Source organism: Coregonus clupeaformis, chromosome 25 (genome assembly GCF_020615455.1).
Source record: "Coregonus clupeaformis isolate EN_2021a chromosome 25, ASM2061545v1, whole genome shotgun sequence".
Taxonomy (NCBI): Eukaryota; Metazoa; Chordata; class Actinopteri; order Salmoniformes; family Salmonidae; genus Coregonus; species Coregonus clupeaformis.
In genome coordinates, this window is record NC_059216.1 from 16983503 (window position 1) to 17010034 (window position 26532).

General features: G+C 44.9%; 1 protein-coding gene across 5 annotated transcripts in view; it reads left to right on the forward strand.

Moving 5' to 3' along the window:
• The window catches only part of LOC121539161 (rho guanine nucleotide exchange factor TIAM2-like), a 132013-nt gene that overhangs the window by 80976 nt on the left and 24505 nt on the right, over window positions 1-26532 (forward strand). For all 5 annotated transcript variants that reach the window (XM_045207517.1, XM_045207518.1, XM_041847459.2 and 2 more), the window contains 9 exons: window positions 292-477; window positions 590-736; window positions 4350-4403; window positions 9919-10086; window positions 10726-10830; window positions 10964-11042; window positions 11194-11283; window positions 11400-11633; window positions 17713-17816. In XM_045207517.1, the coding sequence (XP_045063452.1) occupies window positions 292-477; window positions 590-736; window positions 4350-4403; window positions 9919-10086; window positions 10726-10830; window positions 10964-11042; window positions 11194-11283; window positions 11400-11633; window positions 17713-17816 (1167 nt within the window). The remainder of the gene's footprint in view (window positions 1-291; window positions 478-589; window positions 737-4349; window positions 4404-9918; window positions 10087-10725; window positions 10831-10963; window positions 11043-11193; window positions 11284-11399; window positions 11634-17712; window positions 17817-26532) is intronic.

Sequence of the window (26532 nt, forward strand, 5' to 3'; positions counted from 1 at the left end):
CAGAGAATAAGATACACTGCATTAAACACACACACACACACACACACACACACACACACACACACACACACACACACACACACACACACTACAACCCTCCTTCACTATCATCAACCTTACTGCCCTCAACCAGCTACACCCACCCACCCACCCACCCACTCCCACCACCACCACATCTGTAAACAATCCCAGCTTGATGGAATGCACACTTAATGTTCTCTCTGACCTCCCTCCCTTCATATCTCCCCTCTCTCCCCTCCCCATTTCTCCAACCCTCCCTCCTACCTACAGATCCAGCAGTGGGAGCAGAACCTGGAGAAGTTTAACATGGACCTGTTCAGGATGCGCTGTTACCTGGCCAGCCTGCAGGGCGGCGAGCTGCCTAACCCCAAGAGCCTGTTGGCTGCAGCCAGCCGGCCCTCCAAGACCGCCCTGGGACGCCTGAGTATCTTCTCTGTGTCCTCCTTCCATGCACTGGTCAGTCTCTGGTTGAGATGGAGGGTGTCTTAATAGACTGAAGTTTAAGCAGGTTGATTGATGTGTGACTGCAGAGTTTAATCCTAGCCCTGACGGTGTGTTATGTCGTCAGATCTGTTCCAGGGATGAGGCCACACTGAGGAGGCGCTCCATGTCCCTGAGCCAGAGATCACGCAACAAGAGAGGCCTCTTCTCCTCCCTCAAAGGCCTGGACAATCTCACCAAAAGGGGCCGTGACAAGAGACCATCCGCAGGACAGGTATGGTACCTGGACATACTGCACACACACAGGACACACACACTAAATGCCCACACAGAGAACATACACACACACACACCTATGCCTACAAGGAAAATGAAGCAAGACTTTTTCATATTTCTAAGAGAAAGTTGAAATGTGGCCTTGGTGTGCATTTTTACCCCATAAACAAGATTGTGTTTATTAAAAGGTAATAAGCTCATGTTTTATTTGTGGTAATTACACTTCCACACAGGCTCATTATCTATTGATGTTTTCAGCCCCCAGCCCCTATACTCTGAAGGTACTGCCCAGCAGAGTCTTCTAAGGCAGGGAAAAGACCTGGTTCCCACTTCCCAGGATCTAGCCTATTATGAAAATCAATGAACTTGGATAATGGTGTAGTTACTACACTGAAGTACACTAGATTAAGATGATGTCAGTGCTTACTTCAGTGCGTACATGTCAAATGCCACAACATCACTACAATATTTTCTCTGAAATAGTTTGACAGTCTTCTGCTTTGTGTTGCGTCTGAGCTGGAGGCTTCACTTTGAGGATTCATAAATGTTTCCACGGCCATGTCTCTTACTGGCTCTGACTGATGGACTGACTGGTGTATCTTTGATTGTAGGGAGCATTAAGCACCCAGCTATAATGTAGACACTGCTAACTGCCAGCTTCTGATTCTCCGTAGTCCTCTTCAAAAGAGGTGGCCAGGTGTCCTTAATGCAGACTAAACGAGGACTTCCCTGCTCCTCCCAGTACTCTCCTCACCCCTCCACTTCCGCGGGGCTACTATATGTGTGTGTGATGATGTTTGTGGTGTGTTTGGGAGCTCCAGCAGGCTAGCTAATGAGACCCAGTTTGGTTTCACAGCGCAGAAGGCCTAGGTGGCTCACAGCGCATGACGAGCAGGAACAGTTCTGTAGCATGAATTATTAAAAGCCATATGTGGTAAATTGTAGCCTGCTGTACTTAGCCCTACAGCGACAAACAGATGGTTTGTGTAAGTCCACTAAATATTAAACAGCCCCACAGTTATTCACAGGTTCCCCTGCTAAGCTAAGCTCTCCAGTTGGGATACATTTCTGTGCCTTTCTATGACCTTGGTACCTATTAAAAAGAGTGACTAATTGCTTCAAGGGGAGTTGTAGATTGATGGCTTTCCAGGTACATCTGCTGTCTTGTAAGAGTGTGAGTGTAGATAGTGTCGGTCTAGTGTGAGAATGAGTTTCCCATATTTCCTGGAGACTAGGTAAGCCGTCATGTTGTGTGACATCATTGCTCTCTGTCCTCCCAATGAGGCAATATGACACGTGTTTATTACTGAGGGATTTATACTGAACAAAAATATGAACGCAACATGTAAAGTGTTGTCCCATGTTTCATGAGCTGAAATAAAAGATCCCAGACATTTTCCATACACAAAATTTTGTGCACAAATTTGTTTACGTACGATTTCTCCTTTGCCAAGATAATCCATGGTGGTATCTCTGTCTGTAATAAAGCCCTTTTGTGGGGAAAAACTCATTTCGATTGGTGGTCCTCTGTAGCTCAATTGGTAGAGCATGGCGCTTGTAACGCCAGGGTAGTGGGTTCGATCCCCGGGACCACCCATACATAAAAAAAAATATGCACACATGACTGTAAGTCGCTTAGGATAAAAGCGTCTGCTAAATGCCATATTATGTTATATTATATTATTATATTGGTTGGGCCTGGCTCCCAAGTGTGAAATCCATAGATTATGGCCTAATTAATGAATTTTAATTGACTGATTTCCTTCTTTGAACTGTAACTGAATAAAATCTTTGAAATTGTTGCAAGTTGCGTTTTATATTTATTTTCAGTATAGACAGCAGGCTGATGTCATAATGCCAAACTCTCTCATTCCTTTACTTTCTATCTCTCATATCCTCCTTCCTCTTTTTCTCTTACCCTGGCTCTCTTTCTCTCTTACCCTGGCTCTCTCCCTCCAGCTCTCTTTCTCTCTTACCCTGGCTCTCTCCCTCCAGCTCTCTTTCTCTCTTACCCTGGCTCTCTCCCTCCTTCCTCTTTCTCTCTTACCCTGGCTCTCTCCCTCCAGCTCTCTTTCTCTCTTACCCTGGCTCTCTCCCTCCAGCTCTCTTTCTCTCTTACCCTGGCTCTCTCCCTCCAGCTCTCTTTCTCTACTTCTATAAACATTATCCACCGGCTCCCCTCCCACGACATCCCACAGTCCTCTTATTGAGTCATCTCTGTTGACTAAGCCCAAATCCTATTTGCCCTGCTTAGTGATTCCAAAATCAAAAGAGCTGTAGCATTACCCTAGGAGCTGCCTGGCCAGGGTTCAGTGGCTGCAGCAGGCCGGAGGGCCCAGGCATTTGTGGGAGAAGTTTAAGAGTTCTAAAATTAGTGGGCTTTACGGCAGTCAGACAGCGGTGTTTACAGCTACTATAACAGGACCTGCTCTGTGCTGCATACAGCATGTATAACCTCCATAGACGGCGGTCAATGGAGCTCTGTATATCACTACTACTGCCATCTGTCTGGAGAGGCCATGTTCATTTCTCCTCCGAGTCTCATCTGAAGCGAAGCAGAGTGTTTGGTTTAGCTGTGTTGAAGTACAGTAGAGCAGTGGCGTCATCAGTTATCCCTCTGAACCTGCTGAGTCACCCTTCCTAGAGGGCTTAGGGACTCATCACATGCCTACCTGCGTGCCTGCCACAACACGCCTTACATCAGTCGGGAGGGAGGAGGAGGAGGAGGGAGGCAGGGAGGAAGGGAGGGAGGTAAGGGATCAAGAAGAGAGAGATTAAGAGGTAGAGTTAGCGAGAGGGGATCTGAAGAGGGAGAGGAGGAGTCCCCCGCCCTTCTCTCTACCCTGGCAGGCTGTCTGTCCTCTCATCTCTTCTCTCTCTCTCTCTCCTGCCACACAGGAGTCCTGTTTCTGGATGTCTACACTACTTATTACTGCCTCCCTCTGGAGCCTCACAGGCTGCCTCTGCCCCAGCCCTAGTCCCAGCCTAGTCCCAGTCCCAGCCTAGTCCCAGCCTAGTCCCAGCCCTAGTCCCAGCCCCAGGCCTAGTCCCAGTCCCAGCCCTAGTCCCAGGCCTAGTCCCAGTCCCAACTCTAGTCCCAGCCCTAGTCCCAGTCCTAGGCCTAGTCCCAGCCTGGTCCCAGGCCTAGTCCCAGCCCCAGCTCTAGTCCCAGTCCCAGCCCCAGGCCTAGTCCCAGCCTAGTCCCAGTCCCAGCCCTAGTCCCAGCCCTAGCCCCAGCCCTAGTCCAAGCCCCAGCCCTAGTCCCAGTCCCAGGCCTAGTCCCAGCCCTAGTCCCAGCCCCAGGCCTAGTCCCAGCCCCAGCCCTAGTCCCAGTCCCAGGCCTAGTCCCAGCCCTAGTCCCAGCCCTAGTCCCAGTCCCAGGCCTAGTCCCAGCCCTAGTTCCAGCCCTAGTCCCAGCCACAGTCCCAGCCTAGTCCCAGTCCCAGCCTGCATGGAAATAGTATCAAAGCACCAGGCCCTCACTGCACACTTTTTAATTAGCTACATAATAACAATGTCTGTGTAATAAGTCTGCTGCTATGGGTTACCGCTGTTTAATAGATGACTACAGGGATTTTAGTCAAGGAAACATGTGTTTCTCTCTGTTGCAGATCTTTGAAAGTGATGGAGGACAACCCTACTGTCTCCCGCCCACTAGTTCTGAGGTGAGTCCATGTTACACTTTCATATGACTGTTTAATCTCATTCTATTACCTTTTAGGAGTTACAGATATCAAAATGTAAAATACCATATATATTTTGTTTTGATGTCTGCTTCATATTAGATATCAAACAAGTGTCAAATAATCGTACAATTCATTGACTGAGAGTCTACAGGCTAGATTTTATAAGTGAGTGCATATGGCTGAGACATAGATCAACAGTATCTTGTGTCTCAGCAAGCCTCATGGTTACGCATTACGATGACAAGCCGTGGGATGACATCTCCCAGGTACAGGGGTCAGGGGTTAGGGGTCATGCCTGCAGCTCGTGTCTGATTCTGCAGACTTTGGGCTGGGGTCTGTACTGTACGTAGGACCAGAGCAGGATCAAAGTTAAGATGCCTAACATGCCAATCTGCAGGTGTCTGTCTATCTGTACTGACATATCTGTATATCATAAAGAGAGAAACCTGCACCCCATTGTGTCTAAAGGGCAATAGAACCCACAATAAGAAATACTGTACAAAGCCAAGATCATAGAGAAATTCTAAATTTGTATTTATAAGTGCTCAAAAGGGGGTGCACAGTGCAAAAGTGAGTTATTTAACCTACCGGAACCAATTGGTTACCCACTAGTAACGGTTAGACGCCGTGTCCAATAGAGCCCCTGACGTTCTGTATTCCACCCTCATCTGAGCAGCAGGGGTAAAATACAAGACAGGTTCTGGTGATGTAGTGAGTGGCTCTGCTTCACAACGGGAAGGTCATAATGGAAAGTGCTGAGAGACAGTGTTGAGAAGCTCGGTCTTGCTCAATTTCCACCTGTCGCCAGTGTTTATGTTAATGTAAGCTCTAGTGTTATTTTGTTTCCATCAGGAGGGTGACCGGGAGCAGGGAGGAGTAAATGATTGACACCTTGTAAAGAGCAGAATCAACAACCTCCTCATCATCAAGACAGTTGCTTTGTGAGAAGGTGTTAACCATAGAAAGGTGTTAACCCATGTTCACAGTTAAATGGCAGCTAAAAAGTACCAGTGTCCAGGCTTTGGCCCCAAGTCAGAGCAGGCCCGCCGAGGCTATGGCCCAGTGAGACATGGGTGCCGGTCTGTGGAGATGGAAACAAAATTCTGAGCCTTTTGGGTAAAATACTGAGGTAAATCTGATGGAAACTCAGTATCAGTGTGAATGTGAAAGTGTTGAGTGAAGAGTGAATACTAGAAACACTCACCATCTGAGCAGTAACATACTGTAACTGTAAATCCCTTTGGATCACACATTGGAACTATTAGGTGGTTACAAACATGTTGTCATGCAGCTCCAAATAGACTGTCTAGTATTTTCTCACACAGAGAGCATTGTTCCTCTGGTATCTGTGGCTCTTCTGCTCTCCTCTTCATCCATACGGAAGAACTTGTCCTGAATGTGTTGGGATCTATGGGGCAGATAAAGATTGACATGAGGGGTGAGGGGTCACAATGAGCAGACTGAGAGAGGGCAGGATATCCGTCCGGCAGGCTCGCGTCACTATTCCCCTGGACACAAAGCTCTGTATTGAGACTGAGTCAGAGATTAGGGGACCAGGGTGAATGTGGCCAATGTTAGAGCCATAGAGCCAGATGTGGCTAAAGAAGGGACAACAACATCCTTTCTTTAGGACAAGCTTTAATGTTGTTGTGAAAGTATCATGATGTATTTCTCATTCCTCTCTCTGTCCTGGAGTTGGATGAAGTATTTCCTGGAATCCATTTAAATTTAGAATTGGGCTCCTTTAGATGAGCTGTATTGGGGGGGGTCAGTGTGTGTGTCTCTGTTTTAAAATGGGCAGGAATGCTGCATTTCAGGGGTCAGGGAGTTTCAGTTTGTTGATGGGGGATATAGCGGGCTCTGACAATGGCTGCCAGCGAACCCTCACCTGTATCCCTTAGGAATGTCATCATGGCGCTCCTGTACAAATCTTTGGCTCTCCAGAGACCGTGACAGGCCATGTCACACCCGTGAGATCCCGCTCACATCCCATCCCCCCATCACTGCCCCCATCCCACCTCTGTCACCCCCTATGTTCAACCAGAGGCCCTCTCAGACCTGTTGTACTTCAGTCCACACCTCTCCCCCTCTTCCTGCCCGTACCCTTGTGCTGTGCGCTCCCCCTGTCACCACCTCTGTTCCCCTGCCACACGCGTGAAACTAAAGAAAGTGGCCACATCTCTCACAAAAACGGATCAAAAATGAAATCACATATCATTATGAAGGGAGCAGGAGAACTTATAAATTGGCTTCAATAATTACAATAACTTTTCAAGCACAAAGTAAGGAAATGTCTGATTTTCAAGGAAGGCCTATTCCAGTACTTGAATTTCTGAGCTCCAAATTCATGTTCAATAGGCTAATTCAAGCCCCTTGTATTGTTTAAAATTGCAGGTCTAACATGAAAAACGAAATGTATTTGTCATGTTATTTCATTACCAGATCATATTCTGAAAAAGCCCACTAGACTATGTAATTTGTTGTCATTATATCCCGAATAATTAATAGGAATAGTGTTGGATGTTGCCCAATAGTATATCCTACACATTTGTGCACGGTAGACTTGGTTTCCAATCCGAGGCACAAAAACATATGAAAACATGAACTCATTACCTTGATGCTTTCTCTGTTAAATCTAACGAGACCCTGCTGTAAATCAAGCAGACAACAACAGATGATCAACATCAATTCGCTAGGGATATTAGATCCAATGTGGATCCAGACATAACTGTCTTCAGAATGAGACGCGAAAATATTTGGGACTTTTTTTTCCAGCACTTGTTGCATCTTGTGAAAATATTACGGCATAACTATTCAGCTGGACACCAAATGTGCATCCAACAAGTATTATGCATTATTATTGAAGTACCACTTTAATGACAGTATCGATTTAGGTTTTAAGTATCTAGATAAGGTGACTATTTCGGTTAGAAGCATTCCATTTTGCAATGCATACACTGGGATTTGTGTGCCCATGAAAACTGTTTTCACCCAATAACATAAGGAGACATGAAACGTTAGCTATGTAGTTACACTGAATTTCTGAGATCTCTATACAGCAAACTGTCCAACAGCTAGATCCATAATTCTTACAGGGTTCAAGTTCGATGTCTAATTTAACTGATTAATGCTTAATATATGATATAACGACAACATAAATGCAAGGACAGAAAAGTAATGTTTTATGTCACACGATTATGGACAAATCCTTCAAGACACCAACCACGATAAAGGGTTAAATATAGGTTTTAAATCAACTCGTGAATTTTATTGAATATAGCTATGATCCCCATTATATCTTAATGTAATGACATGAAAAGATGTTGGCAGATTATTTTCAATGACTTATCAACAGCTGTAACAAGTTGTCCAGTGTAGAAAGACCCAAATACAAAAAAGAGTAGTATATGTCAGGCTGTAGTGTATGTTAGGATGTTGCTAGGAGGTACTGTACAGAGTTTAAAGTGTTTTTGTGTGATGGTTAGCTCTGACATGAAGTGTCCGTTAGTCTTGATTCCGTCTTTACAAAGGTTCATGGTGGTGGTTCGCTGCTAGAAAATATTTTATCTCTTATGAGAGGAAAGTCTGAAGTATAGGTTTGGGTTTTGACACACACACACACACACAGACAAACACACAAACGATCACACACACTCACACATACACACTCACACGTAAGTTAATGGCCGGTGCGTGCTGAGGCTTGGCAGTGCCTGTGGAAAGATGACCGTTACAACCCTGCCTGGGTCCATGAATGACTGCACAGTGACTGTGTCCCGTGTGGCTCAGTTGGTATAGCATGGTGATTCTCACGGGGGACCAGTACGAAAAAGTGTATGCACTCACTACTGGATAGATAAGCGTCTGCTAAATTATTAAAATGTAAAAATGTACTTGGCTTGAGGTGAAGAGGCAGACTGGTCACCAACTGCCAACAGAACAGTTATTTTCCAGTCACACCATGTTGGATGGACAGACAGGCAGGCAGGGTGGTTGTTATGCAATCTTTCCCAAGACAACCATTTTTCTCTCCCTCTGAAAGTATAAACATGACCTCATTAACCCACATGACTAGACAGAAAGTTGTGAAAGAACCAGCTCTCTGTTGCTTGTCTCCACAAAGGTTAGAGCAACACATTGGCCAGAACATTGGTAGGCTTTATGTTGGCAGCGTTCTGTCAGGTTTCTCTTCCCAAATGGACATGTTGCTGGAAAATGAAATGACTGTTTTCTTGTTTTCTTGTACAACCGTGTTTTTCCAGCAACCTAGGTCAGAAAGCCACTTTGTTATCCTCGCCAGACTCTCTCTGTGCATGTGCGTGTGACCATATGTTTATGCCCAACAAACATCATAGGCCCAGTCAAAGAGACCTTAGTCCCATAGTCTGACTGGTCTCTGAGGGAGGATGTCTCCCAAGGTTTTCCTCTGTGACACACCGACAGACAGACAGACAGACAGACAGACAGACAGACAGACAGTGTCCAGGAGACACACACCACTCTCTGTAGGCTCCCAATGTGCTAGAACGCCACTATTCTACTTCAGTCCCCACAGCAACTGTACATTTTTAATGTCTATCTCTCTCTAATGAGAAGTGTTATCATTGAAGCGCTACTGAATCATTGGTTGGTTCTGCTGGTTGTGACTTTTGAAACATGTTTGAGTGTTTACTCGCTATGTGGAGCCTGTATAGCAGCTGTGGTCTGTGTAGTTACTGTGGCATCGCCCACAACCCCCTAATGCAGCAGTGGCTGTTTTCCCTTCAGAGACATGGAGTCGCAACCAAAACCCAAATACTGCTGCTTCTGAGGCCCCGTGGCAGGACAACCCAGCATTAATGCTAACCCCAACCTCATTGTTAATGTGGATAGGGAATAATTGGCCTGATGGACTCAGATGGCCTCCAGGAAGGAGTCTGTCAAGGCAGCCATTAATCCATCACTAAACATGAAATCATCTGGATGGCACTCAGAACTAATTGAGCCTATTATTATCATGATGATGATGCAAAGTCTTTTTGTAGATCTGTGCAGATGTCGCCCAGTCTAGACGTGCTCTGCCAATAACCCCCTGTAATCAATCCTCTTGTGTACACCATCATTATGATGGCTATTATATGAAACGACTGCGTCCTGTGATGGCTAATTGCATGACATCTTTGCACTGCACTTTGATCCACTGACAGTTTCTGCATCTGTTTAATGGAAACCTATTGATTAATCTGCTTCTCTCTCTCTCTCTCTCTCTCTCTCTCTCTCTCTCTCACTCACTCACTCACTCACTCACTCACTCACTCACTCACTCACTCACTCACTCACTCACTCACTCACTCACTCACTCACTCACTCACTCTCGCTCTGTCTCTCTCGCTCTCTCAATTCAATTTCAATTTCAATTCAATTTCAATTTAAGGGCTTTATTGGCATGGGAAACGTATGTTAACATTGCCAAAGCATGTGAAGTAGATAGTAAACTCTCTCTCTCTCCTTTTAGAGACTGGACAGCCTAGCCAACCACTACTCTCTGGCTCCCCCTGAGGGCGGTCAATGGGAGAGCAGTGGTGAAACACTGAGCTGTGTTTACATGCCTGACAGCCACGCCGTCCAAGTGCCTATGAGACGGGACCATACAGTGGCTGATGTCGTCTCCCTAGCCTGCAAGGTGAGTGTTAATATTAGGGTTCTGAGAGCTCTGAACAGTTATTTTTTGTTATGAAACGGTACTTAATGAGAAAAGCTTTTACTTGAGGTTATGCCTTGCTCTTATTAAGCCTGCATTTATTAAAAACAACTCTGTCAATTTAGTCATGTTAAAAGCTCCAATCTGTGAGTAATTTGACCAACCCACACTCTAGTGCCTTTTGTGAACCACTCATTTCTTATTTAGTGTTATGTCCAATGTTAGAGCTCTTGTGTCATTTTTTAAATGGCTTGTACAGTAGACAGTTCCAGACAGTTTCTGTGCTGTCTCATTGTCTGTATCCTACTCCCTGCCCTTAGGGTCTGGTATATACACACACACACACACACACACTGCCATGCACTCTCTGACCTACGTGTCGGGTGTGACAGCTGTGGGATGGCTGGCTAGCTCATTCTCACACCCACACAGCACAGGCACATGTACACACGCACTTTATGAAATTTTACAGGTCAAACTTGACGCCACTTCATCTTAATCAGCTTTGAGCTGTAGTGAACACATCCCATGTCATATGCCTTTTTGTGTAGACCAGGTGCCTTGTATTTGCTGTGTATTGCTGCATTCAGGGTGTTGACAGACAATGTTTCCCTATCACAGTTGAAGCAGCTGGACCGTAAACTGCACTGTCTCAGACTGCACAGATGTGTGGCCCAGAACGTAGAGGTCCGCACCCCAGCACCCAGCGAACTCCTACATGACCTGGTGAGCCAACACATTATTCAGCATAATACTTTACTGTAAATGCACAGAACGTTAGCAGGATTTGAGTTGTGTTTAACATCACTGACTGATGTGTGAAGGTGTTATCTGACTGAGTTGTTCCTCTTTTGTGCAGTTGTATGACGAGCTAGAGGTGTTCCCAATGAATGTATTCACCCTGCACATGACGAGACCTGCCTGCACTGGGGACTTTGGTGGGTGTTCTGTACTGTAGCAGACAGGAACAGTATGTGTGTATCATTGCCACATAGATCCTATAAATCATTAGTTCAGTTCTATTTGTAATTATATGGTCATTGCACTCTACTAACCATCATTGACGCTGTCTCTCATCTCTGTTGTCAGGCTTTGCAGTCACAGGGCACATAGACGGACAGAGGAACAGCCGCATCTTTGTCAGTGAGGTTCTGCCTGATGGACTGGCCTTCAGTGAAGGTATGTTCACTTAACTTAACTTTGACTAATATTTACACTACATACATATCTCTGTGTTACTGTATGTAGTGTGACCTTAATTCTTACTGTGTGTTTGGTGTGTGTTCCTCACCCAGGCCTGAGACCAGGTGATGAGATTGTGATTCTGAACGGTCGAGGCATGTCAACTCTGGACCTGGGTCTGATCCAGAAGCTGTTCGCTGAGCAGACCCTCCAACTGACCCTCAGACGGGACGCCCCACCCACCTCACCCCTGACCTCTGACTCCTCGACCCCGACCCCACTGTCCAACCAATCACAGCTGCTGCAGGACTTCCTGGACACACACCACCACGCCAAGTCCACTACAGGTGAGATTGTACACATGTACACACACTAACACACATACTAACACACACGCACACACAATACTGTGTCTTTGCCAAAAGGCTGGTAGGCATCACTTCACAGGTCTAACACAATTACTGTAACTATACAGTTGGGAAAATCCTCTGTGCTTCAGGTCACTGGCTCAAATAACTGGTATCAATTGTATGATAGAGCGCAGAGCATCAGCTGGTTTACTATGAAGCTGACTCAATCACCAACAATTACATTACACAGCCAGATTGATAACTTATTGATGTCGGCCTTGGATTAGTATTGTATACCAGGGGCCTTCAACCTTTTCTTGCCCAGGGGCCTCCACCGAGGCAACCCAGGGACCCCCATCATATGTTAAGAATCTTTTTTTTTCTTCATGTCTTGTCTTATCAGGTGAATGATAATGTCAAGGAGAAGTAATCATATGTTTTAAATGAATAGATTTGGTAGATCGTTTTTAATTATTTTGACCTCCCCACATAATTGGAAGAGGAAGTATAAACTCTAACATAGCCTATTAGCTAGAAAAAGGTAACTCCAAAAACATTTTAGCTAAGAGCAGCTGTTTAGCTGGTTAAACAAGGTTAGCTATGTGTTGGCAAAAATGTACAGTACCAGTCAAAAGTTTGGACACATTCAAGGTTTTTTCTTTATTTTTAACAATTTTCAACATTGTAGAATAATAGTGAAGACATCAAAACTATGAATTAACACATATGGAATCATGTAGGAACCCCCAAAAAATTAAACAAATCAAAATATTTTATATTTGAGATTCTTCAAATAGCTACCCTTTGCCTTGATGACAGCTTTGTACACTCTTGGCATTCTCTCAACCAGCTTCACCTGGAATGCTTTTCCAACAGTCTTGAAGGAGTTCCCACATATGCTGAGCACTTGTTGGCTGCTGTCCTTCACTCTGCAGTCCGACTCACCCCAAACCATCTCAATTGGGTTGAGGTCGGGTGATTGTGGAGGCCAGGTCATCTCATGCAGCACTCCATCACTCTCCTTCTTGGTAAAGTAGCACTTACACAGCCTGGAGGTGTGTTGGGTCATTGTCCTGTTGAAAAACAAATGATAGTCCCACTAAGCCCAAACCAGATGGGATGGCGTATCGCTGCAGAATGCTGTGGTAGCCATGCTGGTTAAGTGTGCCTTGAATTCTAAATAAATCACAGACAGTGTCACCAGCAAAGCACCCCCACACCATAATACCTCCTCCTCCATGCTTTACGTGGGGAAATACACATGCAGAGATCATCCGTTCACCCACACGCGTCTCACAAAGACAAGGCCGCTTGAACCAAAAATCTCCAATTTGGACTCCAGACCAAAGGACAAATTTCCACCGGTCTAATGTCCATTGCTCGTGTTTCTTGGCTCAAGCAGGTCTCTTCTTCTTATTGGTGTCCTTTAGTAGTTGTTTCTTTGCAGCAATTCGACCATGAAGGCCTGATTCACACAGTCCCCTCTGAACAGTTGATGTTGAGATGTGTCTGTTACTTGAACTCTGTGAAGCATTTATTTGGGCTGCAATTTCTGAGGTGCAGTTAACTCTAATGAACTTATCCTCTGCAGCAGAAGTAACTCTGGGTCTTCCTTTCCTGTGGCGGTTATCATGAGAGCCAGTTTCATCATAGCACTTGATGGTTTTTGCGATTGCACTTGAAGAAACTTTCAAAGTTCTTGAAATCTTCCGTATTGACTGACCTTCATGTCTTAAAGTAATGATGGACTGTCATTTCTCTTTGCTTATTTGAGCTGTTATTGCCATAATATGGACTTTTACCAAATAGGGCTATCTTCTGTATACCACCCCTACCTTGTCACAACACAACTGATTGGTTCAAACGCATTAAGAAGGAAAGAAATTCCACAAATTAACTTTTAAGAAGGCACACCTGTTAATTGAAATGCTTTCCAGGTGACTACCTCATAAAGCTGGTTGAGAGAATGCCAAGAGTGTGCAAATAAAAACCCTTGAATGAGTAGGTGTGTCCAAACCTTTGACTGGTAGTGTATGTCCAAGTCAAGAAAGTTTACCAGCAGCCAACGGCATTTGCCGTGACCCGTACCCGCGGGTGCTTTTTCAAAGCCTATGTCAGAGACTCCAGTGTGTATAATGAGCTCCAATGAGTGAAATTTGCTCATTAGAAAGAATATACTTATTAGAAAGAAGATTTTCTCCTATTTTCTTTCAAAATGTGTTAATTTATTTATGAAAGAAAACCACTTTTTCTATACACTACCGTTCAAAAGTTTGGGGACACTTAGAAATGTCCTTGTTTTCGACATCAAATTGATCAGAAAGACAGTGTAGACATTGTTAATGTTGTAAATGGCTATTGTAGCTGGAAACGGCTGATTTTTTATGGAATATCTACGTAGGCGTACAGAGGCCCATTATCAGCAACCATCAGTCCTGTGTTCCAATGGCACGTCAGGATCAAAATGACCAGAAACAAATAACTTTCTTCTGAAACTCGTCAGTCTATTCTTGTTCTGAGAAATGAAGGCTATTCCAATGCGAGAAATTGCCAAGAAACTGAAGATCTCGAACAACGCTGTGTACTACTCCCTTCACAGAACAGCCCAAACTGTCTCTAACCAGAATAGAAAGAATAGTGGGAGGCCCCGGTGCACAACTGAGCAAGAGTACAAATCCCGGAGTCGCCTCTTCACTGTTGCCGTTGAGACTGATGTTTTGCGGGTACTATTTAATGAGGCTGCCAGATGAGGACCTGTGAGGCGTCTGTTTCTCAAACTAGACACACTAATGTTTTTTTCCTCTTGCTCAGTTGTGCACCAGGGCCTCCCACTCCTCTTTCTATTCTGGTTAGAGCCAGTTTGCTGTCTCCTGAAGTCCACGATCAGCTCCTTCGTTTTGTTGACGTTGAGGGAGAGGTTTTTTTCTTGGCACCAACTCCACCAGGGTTCTCACCTCCTCCCTGTAGGCTGTCTCGTCATTGTTGGTAATCAGGCCCACTGTTGTGTCATCTGCAAACTTAATGATTGAGTTGGAGGCTTGCGTGGCCACCCAGTCATGGGTGAACAGGGAGTACAGCAGAGGGCTGAGCACCCACCCTTGTGGTGCCCCTGTGTTGAGGATCAGTGTAGTGGAGGTGTTGTTGCCTACCTTCCCCACCTGGGGGCGGCCCGTCAGGAAGATCAGTTGTTGAATACCTCTGTTGTAAACTATATCTACTGTGCACTGAGACCAGTAAACATACAGCATGTCCCTCTACTCAACCATGACAACAAGTGTTCCTGGCCGTGGCAGATGGCTGGTGATAAGAGAGTCACAGTCACACTTCCACAGAATTGCTGCAACTCGGCAGATACTTCTGTAGGACGGAGCCTACTATCAGCCGGTGTGGGTGCCACCAACCTGCCTCGATTCCGCTCCCAACACTTTCTATGGAAACGGTCTATCGGCAAGCTGTTGCCCTGCCTTGCTTTTCTCCACCAATGTGATCTCATTATTGAAATGATGCCAGAATATCAGACAAATGCTGTAGGGTTCTGTGGAAAGTACCAACAATTGGTTTTCTGTATGAAATAACCATACTATTATAAATATTATATAAACAAAATACTAATCATCACTCATCTAACAAAGGATTTGGCAGGCAATTCTCCAGCTCTCGCTCTCTTTTACAGCCCTCCCTTCCATCCCTACGTCTGCTTATCTCTCTGTCTTTGGAGAAGATAATTTAGATTATCTGTTTATCACTTACACCCTATGAAGGCACCACAGACTTTCTTTCTATGAGTCAAATACTTACTCAAAACCCATCAGCCCCAATACGTTATACTTCCTCTAACCTAACGTAGCAGGCGTAAAAGAAACGCCTGAAACTAGATCCCCTATATACTTGTCTTAACGAGAAGAAGAAAAAACTGTTGGGGGAGATTCTCGACGTTCTCTTCTATACTGTTCAACCAATCAAGTAAATGTGACGGATGAGTTGAGACGGAGTGTCGCCTTGGTTAACATCCAAAAGCGGAAGTCACGTCACGGTCTCTTTCCATTTTCCCTGAAAACTGGAGCATCCAGAGCAGTGGAAATGTCTAGAAAGGTCTTAAGCATAGGAACATGTATGTTCAGGGGAGAGAGGAAGTGTTTTAATAAGAAGGCGTTTTACTGAAGGTCTCTTAGTTTCCGGTGATGACTGACACAGTGAGCCAGGGTTCTGGACTAAAGCCTCGTATGCAGCCAGCTGAAACAGTCACAGTTGGATGAGCAAGCTTTAGTCTTTTTAAAAGTATTATTCTTCCCTGACTGGCATTCATTTCTAAGGTAAGGGTATCAAAATATATGTTTTCCTCTACTGTATATTTATATGTATCATGTCTTTGAAGAAGTGTCTTTTACACAGTGGAAATTATGTTTGTGTAATTGCTTTTGCTGATGATGCTTCAGTCTATGTCTTTATAGTTTTGCTCGTTAGTGAAATTATGAGGAATTTTCATGCAGCAATTTGAATCTCTGAGGGATTATCTCACCACGCTATTTATAAAGATAGGGTTTTCATGTAATTATGCTTTAGGTCATTTATTCTGCGTATGAGAACTGAGAAAGTTTCTCTTTCAAGTAGTTAGGGTGTTGAGTTCTCACAGTTGTACAAGAGAGTGAATGACAGTAATTTGTCACGACAACATCCTGAACCAACACCCCAGGCAACACTTCACACTACAGGACTGATGATGACATTCAGTACAATTTACCGAAAACTGTGTAGCCACTGGCTTGTCACTTAGATGTAGATAAAAACATCTTACTGTACGTAAGATATGAGAAGGCCTGACTGCAGTTTCGTCCTCTGCCTCTAGAGGGGGTGTGATCCCAGTCAGGCTGACGAGGGTGATGAGAGGTCAACTCTGAATCATACCGGAGTGTGACAACAAGGCAGGACCCCTGGTGTGTGTTGAAAATGTTTTGTGACATGTTATATTGCTTTGAGATATGCTTAGTAGGGAAAGTGTTAGTCCAGCTACATCTCTCTGATAAGTGCTTCTGAAAGCCTCAAAGATCATTCTCCAGGTGTTTACCTGCTGCAAATCTTTAACTCCCAGAATACAATCAAAAGGTCAAGTCAATTGATTGTGCTCATGTGCTGAGTTGATTTCCCACAAGCCTGTGAGTTTGTTAGAAGCAGGAAGGGAGGAAGCCAGGGAGGGCCAGGAAGGGTAGATGTCCCCACCAGACCCAGTTAGTGTAATCACATCTGGCCTCAGTTAATCCAGTCAGGTGCATTTAACCAGAGGCACCGTGTGACTGAGTGCTTTCCCAAAATTCTAAAGGCACTCACACATCTGAGCTATGTTTTTTGCAGGTACATGGTAACTGTTGAATAAGATGAGGAAAAAAAGAAGAAACCCGCACACTGCTCTTGATAGTATCACTTCTCTTTATAGTATCACTGCTCTTTATAGTATCACTGCTCTTGATAGTATCACTGCTCTTGATAGTATCACTGCTCTTTATAGTATCACTGCTCTGTATAGTATCACTGCTCTGTATAGTATCATTGCTCTTTATAGTATCACTGCTCTTGATAGTATCACTGCTCTTGATAGTATCACTGCTCTTGATAGTATCACTGCTCTTGATTGTATCACTGCTCTTTAATAAGCTTTACGTATCGGCCTCAAGGCCAACTGCTACAGGAGTTAATTATTAACAGCTCTCTGCTGAGACCATGTCCAACATATGGAGGGAACTGTAGGATTTGTTCCCTTGACTGACAAATGGAAGAGCCACTTTACTGTGATGATGTTTTAGAATGCTGCCCTGTGGACACCTATGACGGCATGGTACACTTGTACTACAGAACTGTGTGTATGCTATGTGGTCAGTAGATTGATTCTGAACTGTAATCATCACCCCCTCTCAGAGGAAATGGTATGTGACAGGACTAGCCTCAAGGACAACAGCACTTCCTTCAAATATACCACTATTCCAATTGGCTGTGCTTGTATTAATTGGCCAAGCCAGTTAACTATAAAACACTGAACATCATCCAGTAAATGTGATTCTAATGTTAATTGCTGTGTCCCTAGATGTGTCCTTGGTGCCAGAGGTCCCTGGTGAGTCCCTAGGCTCTGGGCTGGAGAATGGTCTGCAGCACACCCACCACAGCCACAGGGCCATACAACACAGCAAGGTAAGACTGAATCTACGCTGCCGCTGGCACTGCCCACACTGGGCTGGATGAGGCAGCATAAACATACAGAGAGGAAGACTGAATGAGAGAGAGATATAGGGATAGATAGGGGGAGAGAGATTAATTCACACTATAGAATAATCAACAGAGCTTTGAGACCATGAACATACACACTACGGGCTTCAAGCAATCTTGAAACATGGTTGCTAATGTATATGTGTGCAAATGAGTGTGTTTGCTGTGCATATAAATGTGTGTAATGCTTGGCGCCCCTCATCAGGGACAGCTGTGTTGTGGTAGTGGTGCTGAAGACATCTTGGCACCACTCTTAGAGACATCGCTATATAATTACACCGTCCTGGGCTCAGTCTAAAGACAGCTTGTTACTGTCACACTCAGAGAGAGGCCCTGTGTCTCTGTCTAATGCCCATACTGTCACACTCAGAGAGAGGCCCTGTGTCTCTGTCTAATGCCCATACTGTCACACTCCTCTGCCTGCTACTAACCCTCTCACTGTCACTCAGATAAACATCCTGAATAGTAGAGAGTAGTAAAGACAGGCAGGGTTGGTCTCTGTCTCTCTCTGTCTCTCTCTCTCTCTGTCTCTCTCTCTCTCTCTCTCTCTCTCTCTCTCTCTGTCTCTCTCTGTCTCTGTCTCTCTCTCTCTCTCTCTCTCTCTGTCTCTCTCTGTCTCTGTCTCTCTCTGTCTCTCTCTCTCTCTCTCTCTCTCTCTCTCTCTCTCTCTCTCTCTGTCTCTCTCTGTCTCTCTCTCTCTCTCTCTCTCTCTCTCTCTCTCTCTCTCTCTCTGTCTCTCTGTCTCTCTGTCTCTCTGTCTCTGTCTCTGTCTCTGTCTCTGTCTCTGTCTCTGTCTCTGTCTCTCTCTCTCTCTCTCTCTCTCTCTCTCGCTCTGTCTCTCTCTCTCTCTGTCTCTCAATTCAATTCAAATTGCTTTATTGGCATGACGTAACAATGTACATATTGCCAAAGCGTACAATATTAACATAATAATAATTTGAGGAAATGACACTCTAATTGTTTTATATTGTCAGGAACTATTGTCAGGAAATGCAGCTCTTTCTCCAGTTCTGCTGTGGTTGCACAACGTTTCTTCTATTGTGAGCCAGGTTTGCCTGTTTCTACCCTTCTCAATGGCAAGACTGTGCTCACTGAGCCTGTACTTTGTCAAGGTTTTTCTAAGGTTTTGATCAGTAACCGTAGTTTGCCATGGGGTACTGTCGATTTAGGGCCAGATAGCACTGCTTTGTGCTATTGGCCTAATTCTTCCCTGCATGCATTGTTTGTAGTTTTCCCCTGGACATGTAGGATAATCTTACAGAACTCTGCATTCAGGGTTTCAATGGGGTGTTTGTCCCATTGGGTGAAATCTTGTTTTGCAAGTGGACCCCACAACTCGCTGCCATTAAGTGCAATTGGTTCAATGACACATTCAATTCGTTTTAGCCACGTTTTTATAGGTATTTCAATTTGAATTAGTTTTTTAATGCCATAGAATGCCCTGCGTGCTTTCTCTTTCAGTTCATTCACTGCCTCATTGATGTGTCCAGTTGAGCTTATTTTTAAACCTAAGTAATTGTAGTGTGTGCAGTACTTTTTGTACCAATTGAAAACTTTGGTCTAATTCCCTGAGATCTTCTCTGGAAAATCTGGCAGTACTGCTCTAGCAGGTCCAGGCTCTGATGTAGGCCATGCTCTGTGGGTGACAGCAGGCACAGGTCATTTAACCTCTTAATTGTGGAGACACTCTCGGTCTCTCTCTCTGTCGGTCTCTCTCTCTGTCGCTTTCTCTCTCTGTCGGTCTCTCTCTCTGTCGGTCTCTCTCTCTTGTCGGTCTCTCTCTCTGTCGGTCTCTCTCTCTGTCGGTCTCTGTCTCGCTCTCTTTCTCACTGTCTCTCTTTGTCTCGCACGCTCACTCTGTCTGTCTCTTACTCAATTCAATTCAATTTTCAATTCAAAGGGCTTTATTGGCATGGGAAACATATATTTATATTGCCAAAGCAAGTGAAGTAGACAATAAACAAAAAGGAAATAAACAAAGGAAATAAACAATCAGAAATTAACAGTAAACATTACGCTCACAAATGTTTTAAAAGAATATAGACATTTCAAATGTTAAATTATTGGCTATGTACAGTGTTGTAACAATGTGCAAATAGTTGAAGTACAAAATAAATAAACAAATACATATAGGTTGTATTTACAATGTTGTTTGTGCTCCACTGATTTCTCTCTCTGTCTCTCTCTCTTTGTTTCTCTCTCTTTGTTTCTCTCTCTCTCTCTTTCTTTCTCTCTTTCTTTCTCTCTCGCTCTCTCTCTCTCTCTCTCTTTGTCTCTCTCTCTCTCTCTGTCTCTCTCGCTCTCTGTCTCTCTCGCTCTCTGTCTGTCTCTCTCGCTCTCTGTCTCTCTCGCTCTCTGTCTGTCTCTCTCGCTCTCTGTCTGTCTCTCTCGCTCTCTGTCTGTCTGTCTCTCTCTCTCTCTCTCTCTCTCTCTCTCTCTCTCTCTCTCTCTCTCTCTCTCTCTCTCTCTCTCTCTCTCTCTCTCTCTCTCTCTCTCTCTCTCCTCTCTCTGTCTCTCTCTCTCTCTCTCTCTCTTCTTTCTCTCTCTCTCTCTCTCTCTCTGTCTCTCTCTCTCTCTCTCTCTCTCTCTCTCTCTCTCTCTGTCTCTCTCTCTCTCTCTCTCTCTCTCTCTCTCTCTCTCTCTCTCTCTCTCTCTCTCTCTCTCTCTCTCTCTCTCTCTCTCTCTCTCTCTCTCTCTCTCGCTGTCCCTGTCTGTCTGTAGGTAATAAAATTAAAGTCAGGAGGTTGTTTTTCCCTTCCTATCTGGGTGAATATTGTTAGCGAGCAATTATAACCCAAGCCTACCTTTTGGATTTCAAAGAGTTTGTTGTGTTATCATGTTATGATTTTGGACTCAATAGTGACTTGGGAGGCTGGGAAAAATCTCCACTTTTCGTTCTGTAAGTATTCAAATGGATGTGTCTTGACGATTCAATTCATGTTTATTTTTGTCCCAGGGAGTTTTTGTTCTTGTCAGTTTTTTTAAATATGTAAATAATAACTTATTTAAATCATTAAAGTGTGTTTATGCGTCATGTTGGAACACTTTATTATTGGGTTGCATTAATGAGTCCAGTCATCTGGAGAGCCAGGTTTTAATGATCCAGACTTCAGTGGACTGAACAGTAACAGTGCAGCACTGAGGAGAGAGAATGATCTGTATGCTGTTTGATGCTCCTAAAATCTCCCTCTCGAGACTGTATACACTGGCTGCACATATCTAAGCTGACTATTTGCCTGCACCCCTGTGCCAGTACTTGTATACAGCAGATTGTCAATGTGTCCTTCTGTAATGCCCCAATACACTGTTACATTATACATTACAGTGCTACCATGCCAGTAGGTTTTACTGTGTAGTATGTCCCAATCGGCTGTGTTAAGTCTGTGTAGTAGCTGGTCTGAGGTCAGTGAGGAGGTGGAATAGCGAGGACAGGCTCCTCTGCTCTCTCTCTGTTTGCCCAGTGACAAGAATGAGTCCCTCTGCGCTGGGATCTGCACTGCAGTAACTCTGGCTGCTGCTGCACTGGCCACTGTGTTTGTCTTTGTACAAACTGAGAGGTACCGGTGGCTGTGTGAGTACACCACTGGGGCCGAGCTCCCTGCCATCCAGGACCGCTATACCAGGCGGTGTCAGAGGAAGGCCCTAAAAATTGTCAAAGACTCCAGCCACCCAATTCATAGACTGTTCTCTCTGCCACCGCATGGCAAGCGGTACCAATGCACCAAGTCTGGAACCAACAGGACCCTGAACAGCTTCTACCATCAAGCCATAAGACTGCTAAATAGATAATTAAATAGTTAACCAAATAGCTACCCGGACTATCTGCATTGACCCTTTTTGCACAAGTTCTTTTGACTCATCACATGTGCTGCTACTACTGTCTCGGAGAGTACGACCCTGCCTCGGAGAGTACGACCCTGCCTTACACAGGAAGCGGCACAGGTCCTAATCCAGGCACTTGTCATCTCCCGTCTGGATTACTGCAACTCGCTGTTGGCTGGCCTCCCTGCCTGTGCCATTAAACCCCTACAACTCATCCAGAATGCCGCAGCCCGTCTGGTGTTCAACCTTCCCAAGTTCTCTCACGTCACCCCCCTCCTCCGCACACTCCACTGGCTTCCAGTTGAAGCTCGCATCCGTTACAAGACCATGGTGCTTGCCTATGGAGCAGTGAGGGGAACGGCACCTCCGTACCTTCGGGCTCTGATCAGTCCCTACACCCAAACGAGGGCATTGCGTTCATCCACCTCTGGCCTGCTGGCTCCCTTCCTCTGCGGAAGCATAGTTCCCGCTCAGCCCAGTCAAAACTGTTCGCTGCTCTGGCACCCCAATGGTGGAACAAGCTCCCTCACGACGCCAGGACAGCGGAGTCACTCACCACCTTCCGGAGACATTTGAAACCCCACCTCTTTAAAGAATACCTGGGATAGGATAAAGTAATCCTTCCACCCCCCCCAAAAAAAAAAAAAAAAAAAAAGTGTAAAGTGGTTATCCCACTGGCTATAGGGTGAATGCACCAATTTGCAAGTCGCTCTGGATAAGAGCGTCTGCTAAATGACGTAAATGTGCCCTTGAGCAAGGCACTTAACCCTAATTGCTCCTGTAAGTCGCTCTGGATAAGAGCGTCTGCTAAATGACTAAAATGTAAAATGTAAATGTATTATCTGTCACTTTACCCCTACCTATATGTACACATCTACCTCATTTACCTCGTAACCCTGCACATCGACTTGGTACTGGTACCCCGTGTATTAAGCCAAGTTTTTGTTACTCATTGTGTATTTATTATTACTTTTATTATTACGTGTTAAACTTTTATATTATTTCTCTATTTTATTTATCTCTGCATTGTTGGGAAGGGCCCGTAACTAAGCATTTCACTGTTAGTCTACACCTGTTGTTTACGAAGCATGTGACAAATAAAATGTATTTTATTGGTGTGTGTGCGTGTGGGAGGTGTGTTTGTGTAGTCGTAAGCATGTGTGAGTGAGAGATACTGAGACAAATTGGTACATGCAGTAAAAGCGAGCACATGAGATATTGTTGTGGCAAATCTGATTGCTGTCATGAACGGTGGGAATTTAATCTTGCTACCAGTGTCAGTTTGTTCCCCGGAGCAAAACAATCTAGTCGATGGGAAGAATATCACCCATGTATCAGGAAGGCAGCATAGATACCCACTGCCACCGTAGCCAGCCAGCCTGCCTGTGACTGAATGGAGATGGATGGGAAGGAAATACTCATTTCAAGCCTCTTGTCACAGCATGTAATCACCTGCTGCAGAACACTGACTGACTTTGATTAATTGGTCTAGTGGTTTCCAATTTGCTCATATTACAGCGGTGAGCAGCATTGTTGTGTCTAAAAGTGCTTACAAAGCTTCCCTGCCTGCTGTCATGCTGCTGAGTTGTTGTTGTTGATGTTTGGGGACTTGTTGCTAATGCTAGTACTCCCATCTGTCTACTGGGGAGGAGGAGGGGGGGGGTAGTATGGGGCTGTAGGTCACCTCCTCCTCCCCAGTAGACAGATGGGGTACTAAGTGATCTCAGAGACCTGGAGGGGTAATCTGGCCTGGAGCAGACTGACACCCTGGTCTGGTCAGCCTGGTCAGCCTGGTCAGCCCACACAACAGCACCAGTACACCTCTACCTCACTCAGGGGGCTGAAAGACAATACCACCTACTGTGGGTATCATAAGTATTCACCCCCCTTGGATTTTTTTCAAATTTTGTTGCGTGACAAAGTGGGATTGAAATGGATTTAGTTGTAGTTTTTGGTCATTGATCTACATAAAATACTCCATAATGTCAAAGTGAAAAGAAAATTCTACAAATGTTAACAAATGTTATAATAACAAAAATATAGTTGCTGCAAAAGTATTCACCCTTTTTGTTTAGGCAAGCCTAAATTAGTTCAGGAGTAAAATTAGTCTTAAAGGTACAATCGGCAGTTGCTTCATCCATTTTTGGACTTCTGAAGAATATAACTTATAAATGACTCATGAGCTTAGTTCAACTGTCATACCCCATCCGAACCCAAAATATAAGCTTGTTTTACTCAAATGTTTGTAAACAATGTAAATGTAAACAAACACTGTATAGCCTCAAAACATGGTTAAAACTATGATTGTGATATCATGGATGGCCAGTTCTTCCATCCATAGCTCTGTCTATGAATTTGAGAGTGGTTACATTTCTCCAGCCTTATCCCTCAGCGTTTTACTGAAACGGGTGGGGAGAACGCTTTATTGTTTCAACTGCTGATTGCCGCTTTAACAAATTACATAATAAGTGGACGCACTCTGTGTGAAATAATAGGGGTTGACATTATTCTTCTGTCCCCATACATACAACTGTAAGGTCTGTCAGTCAAGTATTGAATTTCAAGCACAGATTAAATTACAAAGACTTTTCAAAAGCTTTTCTAAAGCCTCATGAAGAAGGGCAGTGATTGGTAGATGGGTAACAATAACAAATCAGACATTGAATATCTCTTTAAGCATGGTCAAGTTAATATAATGCTGTGGATGACACAACAAAGATACAGTCGTCCTTCTGAACGGACCTGTAGGACAGGAATGAAACTGCTCAGGGATTTCACCATGAGGCCAGTGGTGATTTTAAAACAGCTATACAGTTCAATGACTTGTCATGAGCACTCTCTCTCCCTGGTAGCAACATTAATTGCATTCAATTATCTTCCACTCTGCTCACCTCCCTCTCTCTACTCAGCCTAACTAGCTCCACCTGCCCTGCTCTGCTCTTGTTACCTGGCCAGCTGCACTGCATTTCCCACTCACCATCCTCACCTTGCCTCACTCTGTTCTAATTACTCTGCCAGCTGAACTGCATTTCCCCACTACCTCTCCCAGTATATCAAGCCCTGGTTTTCAGCCAAGCCCTGTCAGATCGTCTTCAAACCCGGACCAGTAACCTGCCTGTCTGCGCTCTGACTCCTGTTTGTGATACCGATCCTTTCTTGACTGCCTCCTTGTTCTACTGCCCCGTCTATCCCAACCTGCCTTCTGGACCTCGACTACTCTCCGATCTTCAGCCCCTCCGGTAACTCGTTTCTGCCTTCTGTCTCTCACCACGATATTTGCCCAGCCCTGATCTGTACTTCTGCCTGCCATTCATATTGCTGTTGTGTGTGTGTGTTCCCCCAGGTCTCCGACCACCAGATGAGCGTGCCCAGACGTTTCACCACCCTCAGCCCGATACGCCGCTCCATCACTGGGGAACACACACACTAAGCACTTGGACTGGACACCCCCGGACATTTGGTGACCCCCGGAGCACAGGTACCCACAGGAGGACCCTTAAAGACCCCTGACACCCCTGGGTCTCCTCTTCCCGCCTGTAACCTTGAATAAAGAACTCTGAATTTGAACTTGCGCTCTTGGGTCCTCTTCTGTTCGTGACATGACTGTGATAGGAGATAACTGAGGATGGATCAACAACATTGTAGGTACTCCACAATAATGATCTAAATGACAGTGAAGAGTGAAAATATTCCAAAACATGCATCCTGTGTGTAACAAGGCACTAAAGTTATACTGCAAAAAAAATCATGGCAAATTAATAATATTTTTGGCCTAAATGCAAAACCTTATTGTTTGGGGCAAATCCAACACAACACATCACTGGGCAACTGCCTCCTTATTTTTAAGCATGGTGATGGCTGCATCATGGTATGGTATGCTTGACACTGGTGAGTTTTTCAGGATAAAAAGAAACGGGATCGAGCTAAGCACAGGCAAAGTCCTAGAGGAAAACCTGCTTCAGTCTTGCCTGACAACGCAAACTGAATTCTTCCTCTGCTCTATGTTCGCTACATACTTCAGTCTGATACTGCCATCGTTGAAGTCGCTTGTGGTGATGTCAAACTGGGGGGTGTTGTACAAAACAAAAGTCATCAGCAATCTGAATTTTATTTTATTTACTTATTTATTTTTTAAATTTTACCCCCTTCTCCCCAATTTCATGATATCCAATTGCGATCTTATCTCATCGCTGCAACTCCCCAACAGGCTCGGGAGAGGCGAAGGTCGAGTCTTGCGTCCTCCGAAACATGACCCGCCAAGCTGCTTCTTAACACCTGCTCGCTTAACCTGGAAGCCAGCTGCACCAATGTGTCGTTCAACTGACGACCGAAAACAGCATGCAGGTGCCCGGCCCGCCACAAGGATTCACTAGAGCGTGATGAGCCAAGTAAAGGCCCCCAGCCAAACCCTCCCCTAACCCGTACGGCGCTTGGCCAATTGTGTGCCGCCCTATGGGACTCCCGGTCACGGCCAGTTGTGACACAGCCTGGGATCGAACCCCAGGCTTTAGTGAAGCCGCAACACCGCGATGCAGTGCCTTAGACCGCTGCGCCACTCGGGAGGCCGATTGGATAATTTCTAACCAATCAGAGTATCAAAGCCAATGACTAATTTTCTAAATGCTGCTTCCCATGTGTGTTCTGGCTCTGGCACAAACCATCGGTTTCTGGAACCAATCAGAATGGTTAGAATGTGTTTATGTTCTAGAAATCATCAGGGAGGTACTCCGATCCAGACTCATTGTGGAGAACAAACTTAAGGTCCGTGGGCGTGGCATAGCGTTTGGCCAGAGCAAGCTTCAGTCTGCTTTCCACCAGA